The 15,891-nt window shown below is 32.4% G+C and overlaps 1 protein-coding gene across 3 annotated transcripts in view; it reads right to left on the bottom strand.

Annotated features, from left to right (window-relative positions):
* Positions 1-777: 777 nt before the first annotated feature.
* Positions 778-15,891, bottom strand: part of PDE3A (phosphodiesterase 3A) — a 333,660-nt gene continuing 318,546 nt past the window's right edge. For all 3 annotated transcript variants that reach the window (XM_074268890.1, XM_074268889.1, XM_074268891.1), the window contains 2 exons: positions 9,883-10,135; positions 778-5,801 (listed from right to left, as the gene is read on the bottom strand). In XM_074268890.1, the coding sequence (XP_074124991.1) occupies positions 5,560-5,801; positions 9,883-10,135 (495 nt within the window). In that variant the 3' untranslated portion in view covers positions 778-5,559. The remainder of the gene's footprint in view (positions 5,802-9,882; positions 10,136-15,891) is intronic.

The raw sequence follows: 15,891 nt of genomic DNA on the forward strand, positions 1-15,891 counted from the left end.
ATCCATGCTTAAGTAGCAATCCAATTTGACAGCCATTAAATGATTTGTTTTCCTTTCCTTTAAGATTTCTATCAAGGGGAAGCCTGTTATTGTCTAAAATACTGTTTTCTACCTTTGATTAATTATAATTTTCAGCAAATTTTCCTTACACAAAGCCTAAACTTGTCTCTTTGCAACTTCTAACTAGTTTTCTTCTCTGGGGTCAAGCCAAAAATATAATTCAATTTCTCTTCCATATTAGAGCCTTTTATTATGACATTGATATCATCTCTCTACTCCACTCATATATTCTGCCTATATTTCCTTCAATCAATATGATCTTTAATTTTTTTTACTATCTTTGTTTACCCTCAGAGTTGATTTCATTGTTCTTCCTGAGACATAGAATTAAATATATATTAGGCATATGTAATTTGATCAAAGCAATGTACAAGTATAGCATAACATCCCTAACTCCAGGTACTATGTTTCTCTATGAGAATGTTGCCACGTTATACTATTGACTATTATTACAACTAACTAAAACATCCAGAATTTTTTCAGATCCACTCTTTCCTTGTCATTTTTCACTGCCTAATATTTGTGAAATTAACTTTTTGAGGTTAAGTATAAAAATTAAACTAATTAAATATCATCTTATTAAATTTAATACATCAATTTATTTTATTGTGATCACCTGGGGCCCTGTCATTTGTCATGTTAGAATTCTAGTTATCTGAAAATTTGACAAGGACTTCATCTACTTGAAAAAAAAAAAAGTAAAACTACAAGAATCCATAAAGAACTCCCAGGAAACTTTTTTTAATGTGATATTACATATTAATGACTATTCTGTAACCCATTTATCATTACATTTAATTATATTCCCCAAATATTTTCATCTTGTCCAAAAGAGTAGCAAAAATCAATATTTGTTGATTGTTTTTACTAATATTAAGAATAACCATTTCTCTACTTTGTCCATCGTCTACAAAAATAAAAAAAAATAAAAAAATAAGGAAATGAGATTAATCTGACATGATCTCTTTTTGATGGAGCCATGCCAGATGGTACTTTGTAATCACCTTCCTTTTCTCAATGTTCACTAAGAATCCATTTAGTATTTTACTTGAAATTCAAAATTGAACTTATACTTTGTAGATGTCATTCTTTCCTCTCTTTTTTGAAAGAAAGAATAAAAGTCCAGTGTGTGGCACTTCTACCATGTTCTATAATTATTATGGCTCAGCAATCATAATCCAATAGCTTTTTTTGTTTGTTTGTTTTATTTTTATTACCCTGGAAAGTAGTTTGTCCTAGTCTGTTTACTGGAACTTATTTGAAAAGGAACTTATTCGATAACAGATTCACTAAAAAAAGGAACAGTAAAAGAAGCACAATTTAATTTCAGAATATAGTCAGTCCTCAACTATCTGAAGTGTGTACACCTACTTTCAAATTCTTAGGTCTATTTTCCTCTATGCTATACAATAAAACATTTTTCTGTAATAATTTTTTTAAATTGTGCCTTACTTTAATGGAGAAGTAAATTAACATATTAACAGAAATATATTTTAAATTATTTTCCTGAGCCAATTGCAATGACAATATGCTTTTATAATGGAGTGGAAATCAGCAAATGAGTTGAAGAAGTAGAATCAAGAAAGTCAGAATTTTACAGCTTGTTTTCATTATTGTTTGACAATGTGAATTTGATAAATATTGGATAAAGATCTAAAATTATACATTAAATGTTTTCCAAAATTAAAAGAAACTTGCAAGAGATTTTTACCATTTACTTTTCTTCAGTAATATAGGTGATTGAGATTTTACTACATAACAATCAAAGTCTCTATTTGGTAATTATTTCAAACCTTAACCTTTATTTAGAATGAATATTTGTATAAATTTAATACTTAGAAAATACTTTAAATTTCTTTTTTTAAATTATTATTTAAACAAGTATTAGGTCTCATCCCCCCAGCATAACTTTACACTGAAATGGATTTTTATGGCTAAGACAAGAGGGACATATAGGAGTATAGTTAAAATTCATTATAAGGCATATGTTACATATGGTAATTTCAAACCAACATTTTTTTAATTCTAGATTTTACTATAAACACTTTAAATGGCATACAACTTGTTTGGGGGTGGGGTGACATGACTTCACTGGCAGGGCTTTGGCTAAGCAAGTTTAGGAAACAAGTAAAAGATAAGAAAAGAATCAATCTTCATTCACAAGAGTATACAATGTTGCTGCTGGATGTTGGCTCTTATCTGATGAAGATTGACATAAATTTCTTAACAAAAATTAATGTCTTCATCTTTTAATCATATCAAAATCCATGTTTACACATTAATTATAAAAATAAACAAATACTGTTTACAGCTGAAATTCTAGTCATGGGAAATTTTTATAACTGTTTCATTGTAGAAACCACTTTCCAAAGGTTCTAGAAGTCCTCATTCATCTAGATCAGTTACAGTAGATAATGATTGAAAAGAGGTCCTAATAGCACCCTTGCAGTGATTTTTTTTAAAACTCAGTTTAAAGCAATTAGTATAAATTTAATCTGTTCCTCTTTTTAGAGTTGATATACAGAATGAGCTTTATGCTTAAGTTGATTACTTCATTAATAAGACCTGAGTTTATCTAATCATACCTACAAGGAGGTCCCTATAGAAACAGGATCAATTGCAAAAGATGTTGGTGCAATAGAAAATAGCTGAGGGAAATGGAAATACACCTCAGTATTGCTTTGTAACCAAAAAGAAATATTAGAAAATATCCATAGTGTCTAATTTGGAGTTCACTATATTAATCTGAAAACATTATAGCTATAGTGATGCTTATTCTATTTCCTAACTAACTTCTTCCTTTGGATTTGAATTGCTTCTCTTTCAAAATAACTTCTAAATATACTACTTAGATCTCAAGAATAAAATTAGGGGAAATATGTTTTCAATCAATATTTATCCTGTTACTTTCCCATGATTAAAGAGCTTAAGTACATAGCAGTTGGAAGATGAAGGCTACATGTCATTTGGCATTTCTAACTTGCATTAAGAAGCTATGTACTTTTAGTGAGACCATCTCCTTGCCTATTTACCCAATGTATTACATTCTTAGATTATACCTGTTGGTTTCATTTCAGTTTAAAAAACAGACCTAAAAAAGTCAATTTTAGTACAGTATCAGAAGCAACAGTTGGGAAACCACAATAAAAAATATCTGCATTTTCCAAAGCACAATTAAATGATTCAAGTCCCAATAAGAGGTGTATTGGACTCAGTATAATTTGTGAAAAAATTATAGCCATTTGGCGATCATGTCAAGAAGAAGCAACACAATACTTTTCAATAGCAAAGATGCTCATAATTCAAAAAGAAAATATTGAAAGGTATTTGAAAGCTATTCTAGTGCTTTAGAAAAACATTTTTCACATCTGTTTTCTTCCATTTCCCCACTCATAATTGAAAATTATGTAGAAACAGTATTTTTTGCTATTTATTTCATTGCCTATTTATAGAAATACCATAGATTATTGCAAGATCATTAGATGCAGAAGAAAAAAGATTTATGAGAAACAAAGAAAAATATGCAAACTTTGCTTCTAAGAACAATGGGGAAAGAAGAGACAAATAAATGCATTTGTAAGAAAACAAATTCTTTTTTTTTTTTTCCGCATTGTCAGCAGGCTAACAGAAAGCATTATATGATAAACAACAAATGATAGAAGACAGGGAGTTCTTAGTAAAATTACCTTTTAGAGGAACTAATACCTAACTGTCGTCTTACCTTAGAAAATATAGAAACCTAATTCTTTTAGTGGACAAAAATTACTGGTAAATTTTAAGTTGATATCAGTATTGCTGGCATAAACTTTTAATCTTTGATCCTAAATTAGAATACAAAGATCAGTGTGTAGTCACAAGGCGCTATACTAAGTATGCAAAATTTTATCACTGGGGTTAGAGATGGCTATAATATAAAAAACTGGTGATAAAAAAATAACTTTATAAAAATGTGTCCCTTCTCCCCTTTTGTTTTATAAGTGTATACTATCTACAGGAACAAAAAAAAAGTATATTTACACCATTATAACTATTGACACATATAATATTTTATGAAATAAAATCTATCAAGAAGTGAGTATCAATTTTAAAAAGGGGTTTGGCTCACAGCATAAACAAGTGTGGAAACAACAACAACAACAAGAATAAAACTCTTGATATCAGGCCCAATCACTATACAATTTCCTTTTTTGTTAAATATAACACAATGGTGTACCCAAAGCTTGGAAAATTGAAGCTAGGTAACCCATGTCACACAGCAGTCATAATGCTACTCTTTGATGCTGGGTAGTTGCAATTATCACTGATTCCTCCAATAAGCCAATCTTTATTAGTTACCAAGACATAAAATTTCTACCATAATTTGAGAATGGCATTCTTCTATAGTTATGTTCTAAAGTACATGTAAAATTTTATATGCTTTACAACAAATATGAAGTCATAGGAGGATAATCATCTCAAGGATTTAATTTATTCTATATCCCACTTCCTGTTCCACCTTCCTTTGGAACTGACTATAGTAACCAGATTATAAGATTTGATCACAGGTCCTTAAATAATAAAGATTGCTATGTTACCTTCATGTGTCTCCTTAACCCTTGGTAAATGGAGTGCATTCATTCACTCTTAGTTTCCCTATGTTCATTTGGCTAATTGTATGCAAAGCACCTGTGTTCTAATGAGTTTGAGGTTGCTCACAGTATGCCTCTGAAAGGCATGAGAGCAATATTGCCAGTTACATGGCCCCGGCAAGAAAACAGCAGTGGATGTACCTTCTACTGCAAGAGGAGATTTTATTGCCTCTTAGAATATGTATTATAGATTCTGCTTTCTATCATTACAAATATAACTTTCTTAATACTGGCACCTTGTGTTTGTTCATTTGTGCTGAATCATGTGTTACAGCTAATCTATTAAATTCTCAATGATCACACTCTCTCTACACACACACACACATGCACACTCAAGCACACCCCTTCAAGTACTCCTATTCCCATGCACTCGTGTGCACCTGCATACACAAATGTATCATGGAGAACAATTCCCTTTTATGACTTGTACTATAATAGTGACCATTATATATATTTATATGAATTTTGCAGAAGTATACAGACAGTAACTCTGGCTCTGTGTGATTATATGTGTGTCTGTGTCTGGGTGTTGCACATGTGTTTTCGTACACACATATGCATATATTTCTTCCTTAAATAAAAATTGTGGAAGCCAGTGTTGCAGTGAGAAAGCTTCTCTGACCATATGAGTTTAAGCAATGTACCTCACTGTAAAAAAAAAAAAAAAAAAAAAAAAAAAAAAGATAAGGAACAAACAAATAAAAAAAACACAAACACAAACAAAATGTAAAATCCCAACAAAAACATTCCAAGTGAAACAGCCATTGTTGTGTTATCCCACATTTCTACAGTGTTGTGTCTAAATATTGTGCTGGCTGGCAAGGAGTCTGTGCACAAGTCAATCTGGCTTAAAGCAATGCTTAATGAATTGTCACTGGGTCAAATTTGTAGTTGTGTTCTCTCCTTTGGTTTTCCTTTTTTCTTCTTCCTCTTCCTGGATTGCTTGTATTTGCTCTGAGGATTGATGCAGGGTGGATTTTTCTAGACTTAGCTTTTCCATTCCACTGCCTTGCCGTTGTTCATCTTCAATGACTTTCTTCCACATTTTGTGATTTTGAAGGAGGTGCTGAGTTATTTGACAGTAGATTTTCCTCCTTTTGAACTTCTGCTGTCCTGAAAAACATTAAGACCAATTTTGGATTTGGGGAAGATTAAACATATTCTTCATTCTTATTCTATTTTCCATTTGCAGATAATATTTTAGTATTGAATAGTTATTTGTTTTTTTGAGCTTTAACTCAGGTTTGTATGTTCCAAGTATGAAAAAGAAGATTTCAATAGGGGAAAATTATTATTTACAAAATTGCAATATGTACATATTTGGAATTTTGCATATTTTATAACATTTGTTTGTAAATGTCTGTATAAAATATGTTCTATTCACACTAACACTTCAATTTCTCACTCTTCCTTTTCATGCCTTGAATGCTCTCCTCTTCTCCTTACTGCCTCCTAAATTTCAGTTAAAATCTTACCTTCTGCAAGAAGCCTTTTCCAATCCTCCTTAATCTTAGTACTTTCCTGCTGAGACTATACCTTCAATTTTTTTCTAGTGTATGACTTACATGTAGATAGCTGTTTACCTGAGGTCTCCCTTTTCAACTGTCAGCTCCTTAACAGCATGGACTGTGTTTTCCCCTTTCTTTATATCCTCAGTGCTTAGTGCAGCTTCTAGTACATAATACATAATAAATGCTAAATGACTGATGGTAATCAATAAAACAATCAATCAAGATGAAAAATCTTAATTGTTCTATCATATATAAGGCAAAGTTTTCAAGGAGGACAGACTCAGAATCAATTAGGGAAGACTATCCTTAAATCTAAGAAACAATTGATATTTGAAGGTCACAGAAAAAAAAAGAAAGAAAGAAAAGAACTGTATAGGGATGATTGCTTCTGAATTTTTTGGGTAGTTCTGTTTCCTCATATGTAAAATGAAGGCATTGGACTGAATTTCTAAAGACCCTTTCAGATCAGAATCTAAGCTTTTATATTTTCCTTCAATTATTATATCATAAAATGTCAAATTCATATATACTAGTCTGAATATGGTTTACTTCCCATCAACCATAATTTGGTTTGAATAACACCTGAGTGATAGAGGGTAATTAGTGTTGTTTTTCTCTATATGCGTTTGTATATGTGTTATCCGCATGTTTTCTTTTCGAAGTGTTTTCATGTTTAGCCTATGATCTACAGTTAGAGAGTGCTAATATTTAGATCCATACAATATAGTTAAATTCAGATCATTCCCTGCTTAAAAAATAAAAAATAATTATTTGTCCCATCTATATACATACTATTATAACTGTAGAAAACATTCTGTAGCTAACGATGCCAATTTGATTTGTTAATATTTTGGAAATAGATTTCTGATGATTAATTTATTACCACAAAGCTCAGATGTTCTTTTTCTTTTCTATGAAACATATTTAGAAAGGATTAGTTTCCTTGTCACTAATATAAAACTTCAGTAATAAAGCTCTCTGCAAATTTTACTTAATAAGGTGATATACAAGAATGTTTGAACCCTCAAAACATGCATAGATTTGTGTCTGCAGGTGGTCTAAAGGAACAAATTATTCAGTACTGAAAGCTTCTGAACTGTTAACAAAGAGCTTTTCAATGTTGCAAGCCTAAACCCAGCTTAGTACTTCATTAGAAAGTTCTTAGGCCCCTTCAGGAATCTCTCAGATTTAATTATGAGAATTTTAAAAAGCCTCTCTCTATTCAGAATAGCATATTAAAACACGTAATCCTGTGTTTCCTGGGAAACATCCAATATTTTTAAACCCTAGTAGATACCAGAGCATATTTGGGGTTTGCAGCTATACTTAAATCCAAATAACAGACTAGAACAAATTATTATTAATTAAAGACATTACCAATTCTGAAATGAGAGAAAGAATGAAATAATCAAATAAAGGTCAATTGTTACTTTAAAATCCTTAGCAAAGTCATTTTCCCTTGGCAAGGTCTCAGTTTCTTTATCTAGAAAATATGGGGATTTACTTTCATGGCCTTCAAAGATCCATATCAATCCAAGAATTCTACATGACTAGATCTCACTCAATATTTTAATAATCTTCTGCATGTAATGAAATTATACAAAAATGTATCCTCCACAAATAGGAATGAGGATGGTTATGGTATTTCAAAATCCAGATGATTAAAATGGGTCAGGGCACAGATTTTTTGAATGAATTTGATTAAATTCTGAAGCATAATGAGAGTGGAAAGATTACATTTCACTAATTCATCAATTCTTTTCAACAAATTTATTAAGCTCTTACTATTTATGATGTTAGAACTAGGAAATTTCACATTTATACCATTCTTTATTCAACTACTTCAAGAAGCAAATACTGTAAAAATTATTATCTTTATTTTATAAAGGAGGAACTGAGGCTTAGAGAAAGGAAAGCATCACATGGCTATTTTGAAATTTTGAAATCAAGTCTTTTGATTCAAAGCTTGTGGTCCTCTACTACATGTTGTTCCCTCTGCTTCAGTCTGCACCAATGATTTCATTAGTTTGAGGAACTCTTCCCCAGATACACATCATCAGCTCACCTATAATTTATGGTCATAGAGATTTTTAAAAAATCTGTTAAGGCAATGTTGTCTTCATTTTGAAAAAGATTAAAGGGAGCTATTGTCATAGGAATAAGACATGTAAAAAGGTCAGTGCAAGATAATAAATTCTAATGATTTCATGAATTAAAGGTGAGAAGAATAGGAATATCTGGCTTTTGGAATTTAGGTACAGTAGGCAATTCTTATGATATTATTTTCTCAAAAGGGGAGACCGCTAATTGATGCTTTTTCTTGACTACTAGAAAAGATATGAAATATACCAGTTTACACTGAATGAGTAAATGCTTATTTACAATTGGGGGAGTCTTATTGTCTCCTGGTAACAGAGAATAAAAATAAGAAAAAGAAAATAGCACATTGGAACATGGAACATTAGCAGGCAGTTGATGAGTGTTGATTTAAAAATGAAAGTCTCTTTGATCCTGATGCTATTTCTTAAGTGACCAAAACTTTAAACTTTGGCTGCTAGGAGCAAAAAAGATAGGACTCCATGTTTAAGAAAGATGAAATGTTGAGGAATAAACTTCTTACTCTTACACATAGAAAACATTTTTATAAAGGCACAGAGCCAAAGTGATAAAAAGTATTGAGAATATTTCTGGTGCAACTAGGTGGTGCAGTAGATAGAGAACCAGCCCTGAAGTCAGGAGGACTTGAGTTCAAATGTGGTCTCAGACACTTAACACTTCCTAACTGTAATAACCCTGGGCAAGTCATTTAACCCTGATTGTCTCAGCCCCCCCCCCCCAAAAAAAAAATTCTTTCTGAATTGGAGAACAGATTTGTGAAAGACGGTTGCTGACAGTATTTTAAATTTATTGCTTTATGTTAAGTGTCTATGTATACCTTAACTACTATAAATATATACTTATTTTTCTGATCTATACTATATATACATAATAAGTTGGGAAGCCTTTCATAATTCCTCTTAAATTTAGTGCCTTCCTTCTGCTAATTAGTTTCTATTTATCTTGTAAGTAGTTTGATTGTGCATATTTATTTCAATGTGTTACTCCAACCTCATTAGTTTATGAGCTCTTCAAGAGAAGAGACTATTTTTCGCCTGTTTTTTGTACACTCAAATCTTAGTACAATACTTGAAAAAACGGTGAGATTTAAAGAAACAGTCATTGACTAAATGACTGCTTATTAAATACGTAGGTGGTACAACAGTGAGTCAAGAATATATGAATTTCAATCTGAGCTTAGATTATTAGTTCTATGATCCTGGGAAGGTCAATTATTATCTTTTTGTCTCAGTTTTTCCGAGTATAAAAATGGGCAAAATAATATCTACCTCCCAGAGTTGTTGTGAGGATCAAATGAGATTATATTTGTAAAGTGCTTATCACTAGTGACATTATATATTTATTCCATTCTCTCCCTTATTATTATGATAACATATACCATATGCTCTAGAATTCACAATAAAACTCATTTACCAGCCCTGTTTGGGTAAGAATAGAAGTAAATGCAAAATAGTTGTTTATGTTTAAGCAAGAAATGTAATAATTGAGAAGCTGATTTTTAATTTGGTTATATTTATATGAATTTCCTTTGGGAAAATATAAATAGGGACAGATACCTAACTTACCTGTTGATTCAGCACTTTCACAAGTTTCTTCTTCAGTTGTTGGTTGTTCTGCTTCTTCCCTGTCATCTGTGTCTCCTCCTGATTCATCACTATCTTCCACCCATTTCCCAGGCATCAGTCCTGCAGAGTCATAGCTGTTGCACAATGGCCCCACGATATGAGAGATGAAAGATTCCTGAAGATTTGCCAACTGAGGAGCAGAACGGTCCATAAAAGGGCTTATGGGAAGCCCAAGGCTAGCCTCTTCATCACCCTAAAAATTAGAATATTTCATTACTCTTATACATGGAAACAGTTAAGTGGAAAGGGGAAATTAAAATGAAATCAAATCAATAAGTAAGTAATAATATTTCAATTCTACTTCAAAGCCATTTATCTAAGTCAGCCTAGATTTTTTTTAAACCTGGTCAATTTTCAAAAAGCATTATGTTAGAGTAGTTAATTTCCCCATATCATACCACCTTAAAAACACTGAAAACTTGTAGATCTCCAGAATCACCCCTAAAGACAACAACATGAAAAAACTTGAGACAGTACTTTCCCACTCTGAGGGGAGCAGAGGCCAACTTTAATATAACATTTAAAGTGAAAAATTTGTTTGGAAAAATGAGAAAAAGACAACAAAAAGAGAACTTGACCATAAAAGATTACTTTGGTGTCAAGGAAGATGAAGGCCTAAATTCAGAAGAAAAGAATGTGAAAACAGCTACAACTCAAGTCTCAAAGTAAAATGCTTAATTGGATCCCTAATCAGCAAGACTTCCCTCAAGAGTTAAAGAAAAAAAAAAGAATTGTAGAAAAAACTGGAGGAAAAAATGAAAGTCATGCAAAAAAACAAAAAAAAAAACCAAAAAACAAAAACCTCTTGCTAAAAGACACAAAAACTACTGAAGAAAATAACATCTCAAAAAATATCCAGAATTTTCCAAATGGTTAAAGAGGAAAAAATTTCACTGAAGAAAAGACTTTCTTTAAAAAAGCAGAGTAGGCCAAATGGAAAAGGAGATATAAAAATCCACTGAGAAAAAGAACACCTCAAAAAGCAGAATTGTCAAAATGGAAAAGGAGGAGTAAAAGCTCACTTTTTCACCTAAAAGAAGCATACAAGTGAGAAATATAATTTATTGGGGACCCTCACCCAAATCCTAATCAGTATTAATCAGTATATTGATTTTATAGGAGGAAATTATTGTTAGTAATTATTCACTTAGTATTCAGTAGTAGTCAATCATCTAATAATAAGCATAAGAATAAGTAATTCATAATTTGTATAAGTCATACAGGAATATAGATTCTGATAGGCTTTTTGCAGAGCTCATGCTTATATAATAGAAATTACCTGTCTACCAATCATGATGCCTACTTCTGTACGGTACCATGAGAATGCTAACATGAAGTATCTCTTTTTAAAAAATATTTATTTTTTTATTTTATAATTATAACTTTTTTTTTACAGTACATATGCTTGAGTAATGTTTTACAACATTATCCCTTGCACTCCTGTTCCAATTTTTCCCTTCTCTCCCTCTATCCCCTCCCCTAGATGACAAGCAGTCTTATATATATTAAATATGTTATGGTATATCCTAGATACAATATATGTGTAGAACCGAATTTTTTGTTGCACAGGAAGAATCGGATTCAGAAGGTAAAAATAACCTGGAAAAAAAAAACAAAAATGCAAACAGTTTACACTCATTTCCCAGTATTCCTTCTCTGGGTGTAGCTGATTCTGTCCATCATTGATCAATTGGATCTGAGTTAAATCTTCTCTTTGTTGAAGATATCCACTTCCATCAGAATATATCCTGGACATGAAATATCTCTATCCTGCTTCACCTCATTCTATGTTGGTATGATGGAAATTCCCAAAGTTCCCCCCCACACACCAAATGTTCTTGACCAATATTATCTCCACTTGCCCCAACTTAAGGTATACTTCATCCATCTCACGATAAGCAGAATGTGCCCACACCAAAGGATAGGTCATTCATCTTATGACCAACTAATATGTGAGCTATTTCCTGTACTGCCTATCCCAAAACCTATGACCATGCTGGTATTCATATTTTAGCCTATGTATTCTATGCATTCCATTAAATGGAAACCAATGAAAGAATCCCCACGCAAGGAAGAATGTTTATAGTAGAAGGAAAAATGGGAGTGAGAGGTTAATGCTTAAATATCACTCTCATCAGAATTGGTTCAACAAGGAAAAATAAAAATACATATACAGATGGGTACAGCAATCAATTTTTATAAAATAGGGAAGTAGGAGGGGAAAGAGATAAGAGACAATAAGGTAAGTGATAATAAAAGAAATATGTTGACTCTGGGGGTAGAGTCAAGATGGCAGAGTAAAGCCGGGAAGCTGCTTGATGTTTGCCAGTTTCCCTCAAAAACCACATGAAACCAAGCCTCTGAATAGTCTGATGGAATCAAATCACTCTCTAGCTCAAGATAGACTGAAAAAACTTCAAGAAAGGTCAGCCTCACTAGAGTAAAAAGGATATTAAGCCCAAGGCAGCTGGGCTCTGGGAAAGCCAGTGAGAAAGCAAATCAGCAACTAAGACCCTCAGTCCTGAGTCAGGAGAGGAGTAAAGCAAGGGGGGAGCTTCCAGTTCCAGTTCAGGAGGCAAACTCTGGGAAACCAGGCTGATTCCTAAACAGAGCAGGCAAAGCTATCCCTGCAAACACAAGGGGGCATTATGCTCAAAGCCAAAGCTCAGCTACACAGGAAGCTTGGGAAAGCAATCCCTTTACCTGAGGAGCAGAACTTAAAGGTAAAGGAAATGCCAAAAGAAATGGAAAGAAAATGAGCAAGAAACAATAAAAGAACCTTGATCATAGAAAGGTACTATCGTGACAGGGGAGAGCAAAACAAAAATTCCGATGAGGAATGTCCAGAGAAGACATTGAAAAGAGCAACATGTCAAAATTAATCTCAAGTCCAAAAAGGCTTCAAGAAAATACTCATAAAAGATTTCAAAAAGAAAAAAAAAAAAAGGTAGAAGAAAAAATGAGAAAAGAAATGAGAGGCATGGATGAAAGAGTCAACAGCTTGGAAAAGGAAGGAAAAAAAATTGTCAGAAAAAAACAACTACTTAAACAGTATATTAAACCAAATAGAAAAAGAGATAGAAAAGATAACTAAAGAAAATCACACAATAAAAACCAGAAGAGGGCAAATGGAAGCTGATGACTTTGTGAGACAGCAAGAATCAGTCAAACTAAAAAGAATTTAAAAATGAAAGAAAATGTGCAATAACTCATTGGTAAAACAGCTGACCTGGAAAACAGATTAAGAAGAGACAACTTTAAAAATTACTGGTCTAACTGAAAGCCATGACAAAAAATAGAGCCTGGATAAGCAATTAACAGAGGAGAAAATACTCATTGAAAGAAGCCATCAGTCACCTCAAGGAACATTTTTTTTAAAATAACATTATCCCTTGTATTCATTTTTCCAAATTTTCCCCTCCCTCCCTCTACTCCCTCCCTTAAATGACAGGCAATCCCATACATTTTACATGTGTTACAATATAGCCTAGATACAATATATGTGTGTAAATCCAATTTTCTTGTTGCACCTTAAGTATTAGATTCTGAAGGTATAAGTAACCTGGGTAGATAGACAGTAGTGCTAACAATTTACATTCACTTCCCAGTGTTCCTTCTCTGGGTGTAGTTGTTTCTGTCCATTATTGATCAACTGGAAGTGAGTTGGATCTTTTTTTATGTTGAAGATATCCACTTCCATCAGAATACATCTTCATACAGCATTAAAGTGTACAGCGATCTTCTGGCTCCAAACCTCTCTGTATTCGTCCTGCTGGTCATTTCTTACAGAGCAATAATATTCCATAACCTTCATATACCATAATTTACCCAACCATTCTCCAATTGATGGACATCCATTCATCTTCCAGTTTCTAGCCCCTAGGAAAAGAGCTGCCACAAACATTTTGGCACATACAGGTCCTTTTCCCTTCTTTAGTATTTCTTTGGGATATAAGCCCAATAGCAGCAATGCTGGATCAAAGAGCACAGTTTGATTGCTCTCCAGAATGGTTGGATTCTTTCACAACTACACCAACATAGCATCAGTATCCCAGTTTTTCCACACCCCCTCCAAAATTCATCATTATTTGTTCTTGTCATCTTAGCCAATCTGACAGATGTGTAGTGGTATCTCAGAGTTGTCTTAATTTGCATTTCTCTGATCAGTAGTGATTTGGAACACTTTCATATGAGTGGATATAATTTCAATTTCATCATCTGAAAATTGTCTGTTCATATCCTTTGACCATTTATCAATTGGAGAATGGTTTGATTTCTTATAAATTAGGGTCGGTTCTCTCTATATATTTTGGAAATGAGACCTTTATCGGAACCTTTAAGTGTAAAAATATTTTCCCAATTTGTTACTTCCCTTCTAATATTGTTTGCATTAATATTGTTTATACAGAAACTTTTTAGTTTGATGTAATCAAAATCTTCTATTTTGTGATCAATAATGATCTCTAATTCTCCTCTGGTCATAAATTCCTTCCTCCTCCACAGGTCTGAGAGGTAGACTATTCTTTGTTCCTCTAATCTATTTATGATCTCATTCTTTATGCCTAAATCATGGACCCATTTTGATCTTATCTTGGTATATGGTGTTAAGTGTGGATCCATATCTAATTTCTAGCATACTGATTTCCAGTTTTCCCAACAGTTTTTTTCAAATAATGAATTTTTATCCCTAATGTTGGTATCTTTGGGTTTGTCAAAGACTAGATTTTTATAGATGTACCCTGTTTTGTCCTTTGTATCTAATCTGTTCCACTGATTGACTGGTCTATTTCTTAGCCAACACCAAATGGTTTTGGTGATTGCTGCATTATAATATAGCTTTAGATCAGGTATACCTAGACCACCTTCAGCTGACTTTTTTTTCATTAGTTCCCTTGCAATTCTCGACCTTTTATTCTTCCATATGAATTTTGTTATTTTTTCTAGGTCACTGAAATATTTTCTTGGGAGTCTGATTGGTATAGCACTAAATAAATAGATTAGTTTGGGGAGTATTGTCATCTTTATTATATTCGCTTGACCTATCCAAGAGCACTGAATGTCTTTCCAATTATTTAAATCTGACTTTATTTTTGTAACAAGTGTTTCATAATTTTGCTCATATAATTTCTGACTTTTCTTTGGTAGATGGATTCCCAAATATTTTATACTCTCAACATTTGTTTGAAATGGAATTTCTCTTTGTATCTCTTGCTATTACATTTTGTTGTTGATATATAAAAAATGCTGAGGATTTATGTGGATGTATTTTGTATCCTGCAACTTTGCTAAAATTCTGAATTATTTCTAATAGCTTTTTAGCAGAGTCTTTGTGGTTCTCTAAGTATACCATCATGTCATTTGCAAAGAGTGACAGTTTGATTTCTTCATTTCCTACTCTAATTCCTTGAATCTCTTTCTTGGCTCTTATTGCCGAGGCTAGACTTTCTAGTACTATATTGAATAGTAATAGTGATAGTGGGCAACCTTGTTTCACTCCTGATCTTACTGGGAAAGGTTGCAGTTTATTTCTATTGCATGTTATGCTTACTGACGGTCTTAAATATATGCTCCTGATTATTCTAAGGAATAGTCCATTATTCCTATACTCTCAAGCATTTTTAGTAGGAATGGATGTTGGATTTTATCAAATGCTTTTTCTGCATCTATTGAGATGATTATATGGTTTTTATTAATTTGATTATTAATATGGTCAATTATACTAATAGTTTTCCTAATACTAAACCAGCCCTGCATTCCTGGTATAAATCCTATTTGATCATAGTGTATTATCCTGGGGATGATTTTCTGAATTCTTTTTGCTAATATCTTATTTAAGATTTTAGCATCAATACTCATTAAGGAAATTGGTCTATAGTTTTCTTTCTCAGTTTTCGATTGATTAATAGCTTGTTCTATTTCTTCTTCTGAAATGGGACTATTTAAGCAATT

This window comes from Sminthopsis crassicaudata, chromosome 5 (genome assembly GCF_048593235.1).
Source record: "Sminthopsis crassicaudata isolate SCR6 chromosome 5, ASM4859323v1, whole genome shotgun sequence".
In the NCBI taxonomy this organism is placed as follows: domain Eukaryota; kingdom Metazoa; phylum Chordata; class Mammalia; order Dasyuromorphia; family Dasyuridae; genus Sminthopsis; species Sminthopsis crassicaudata.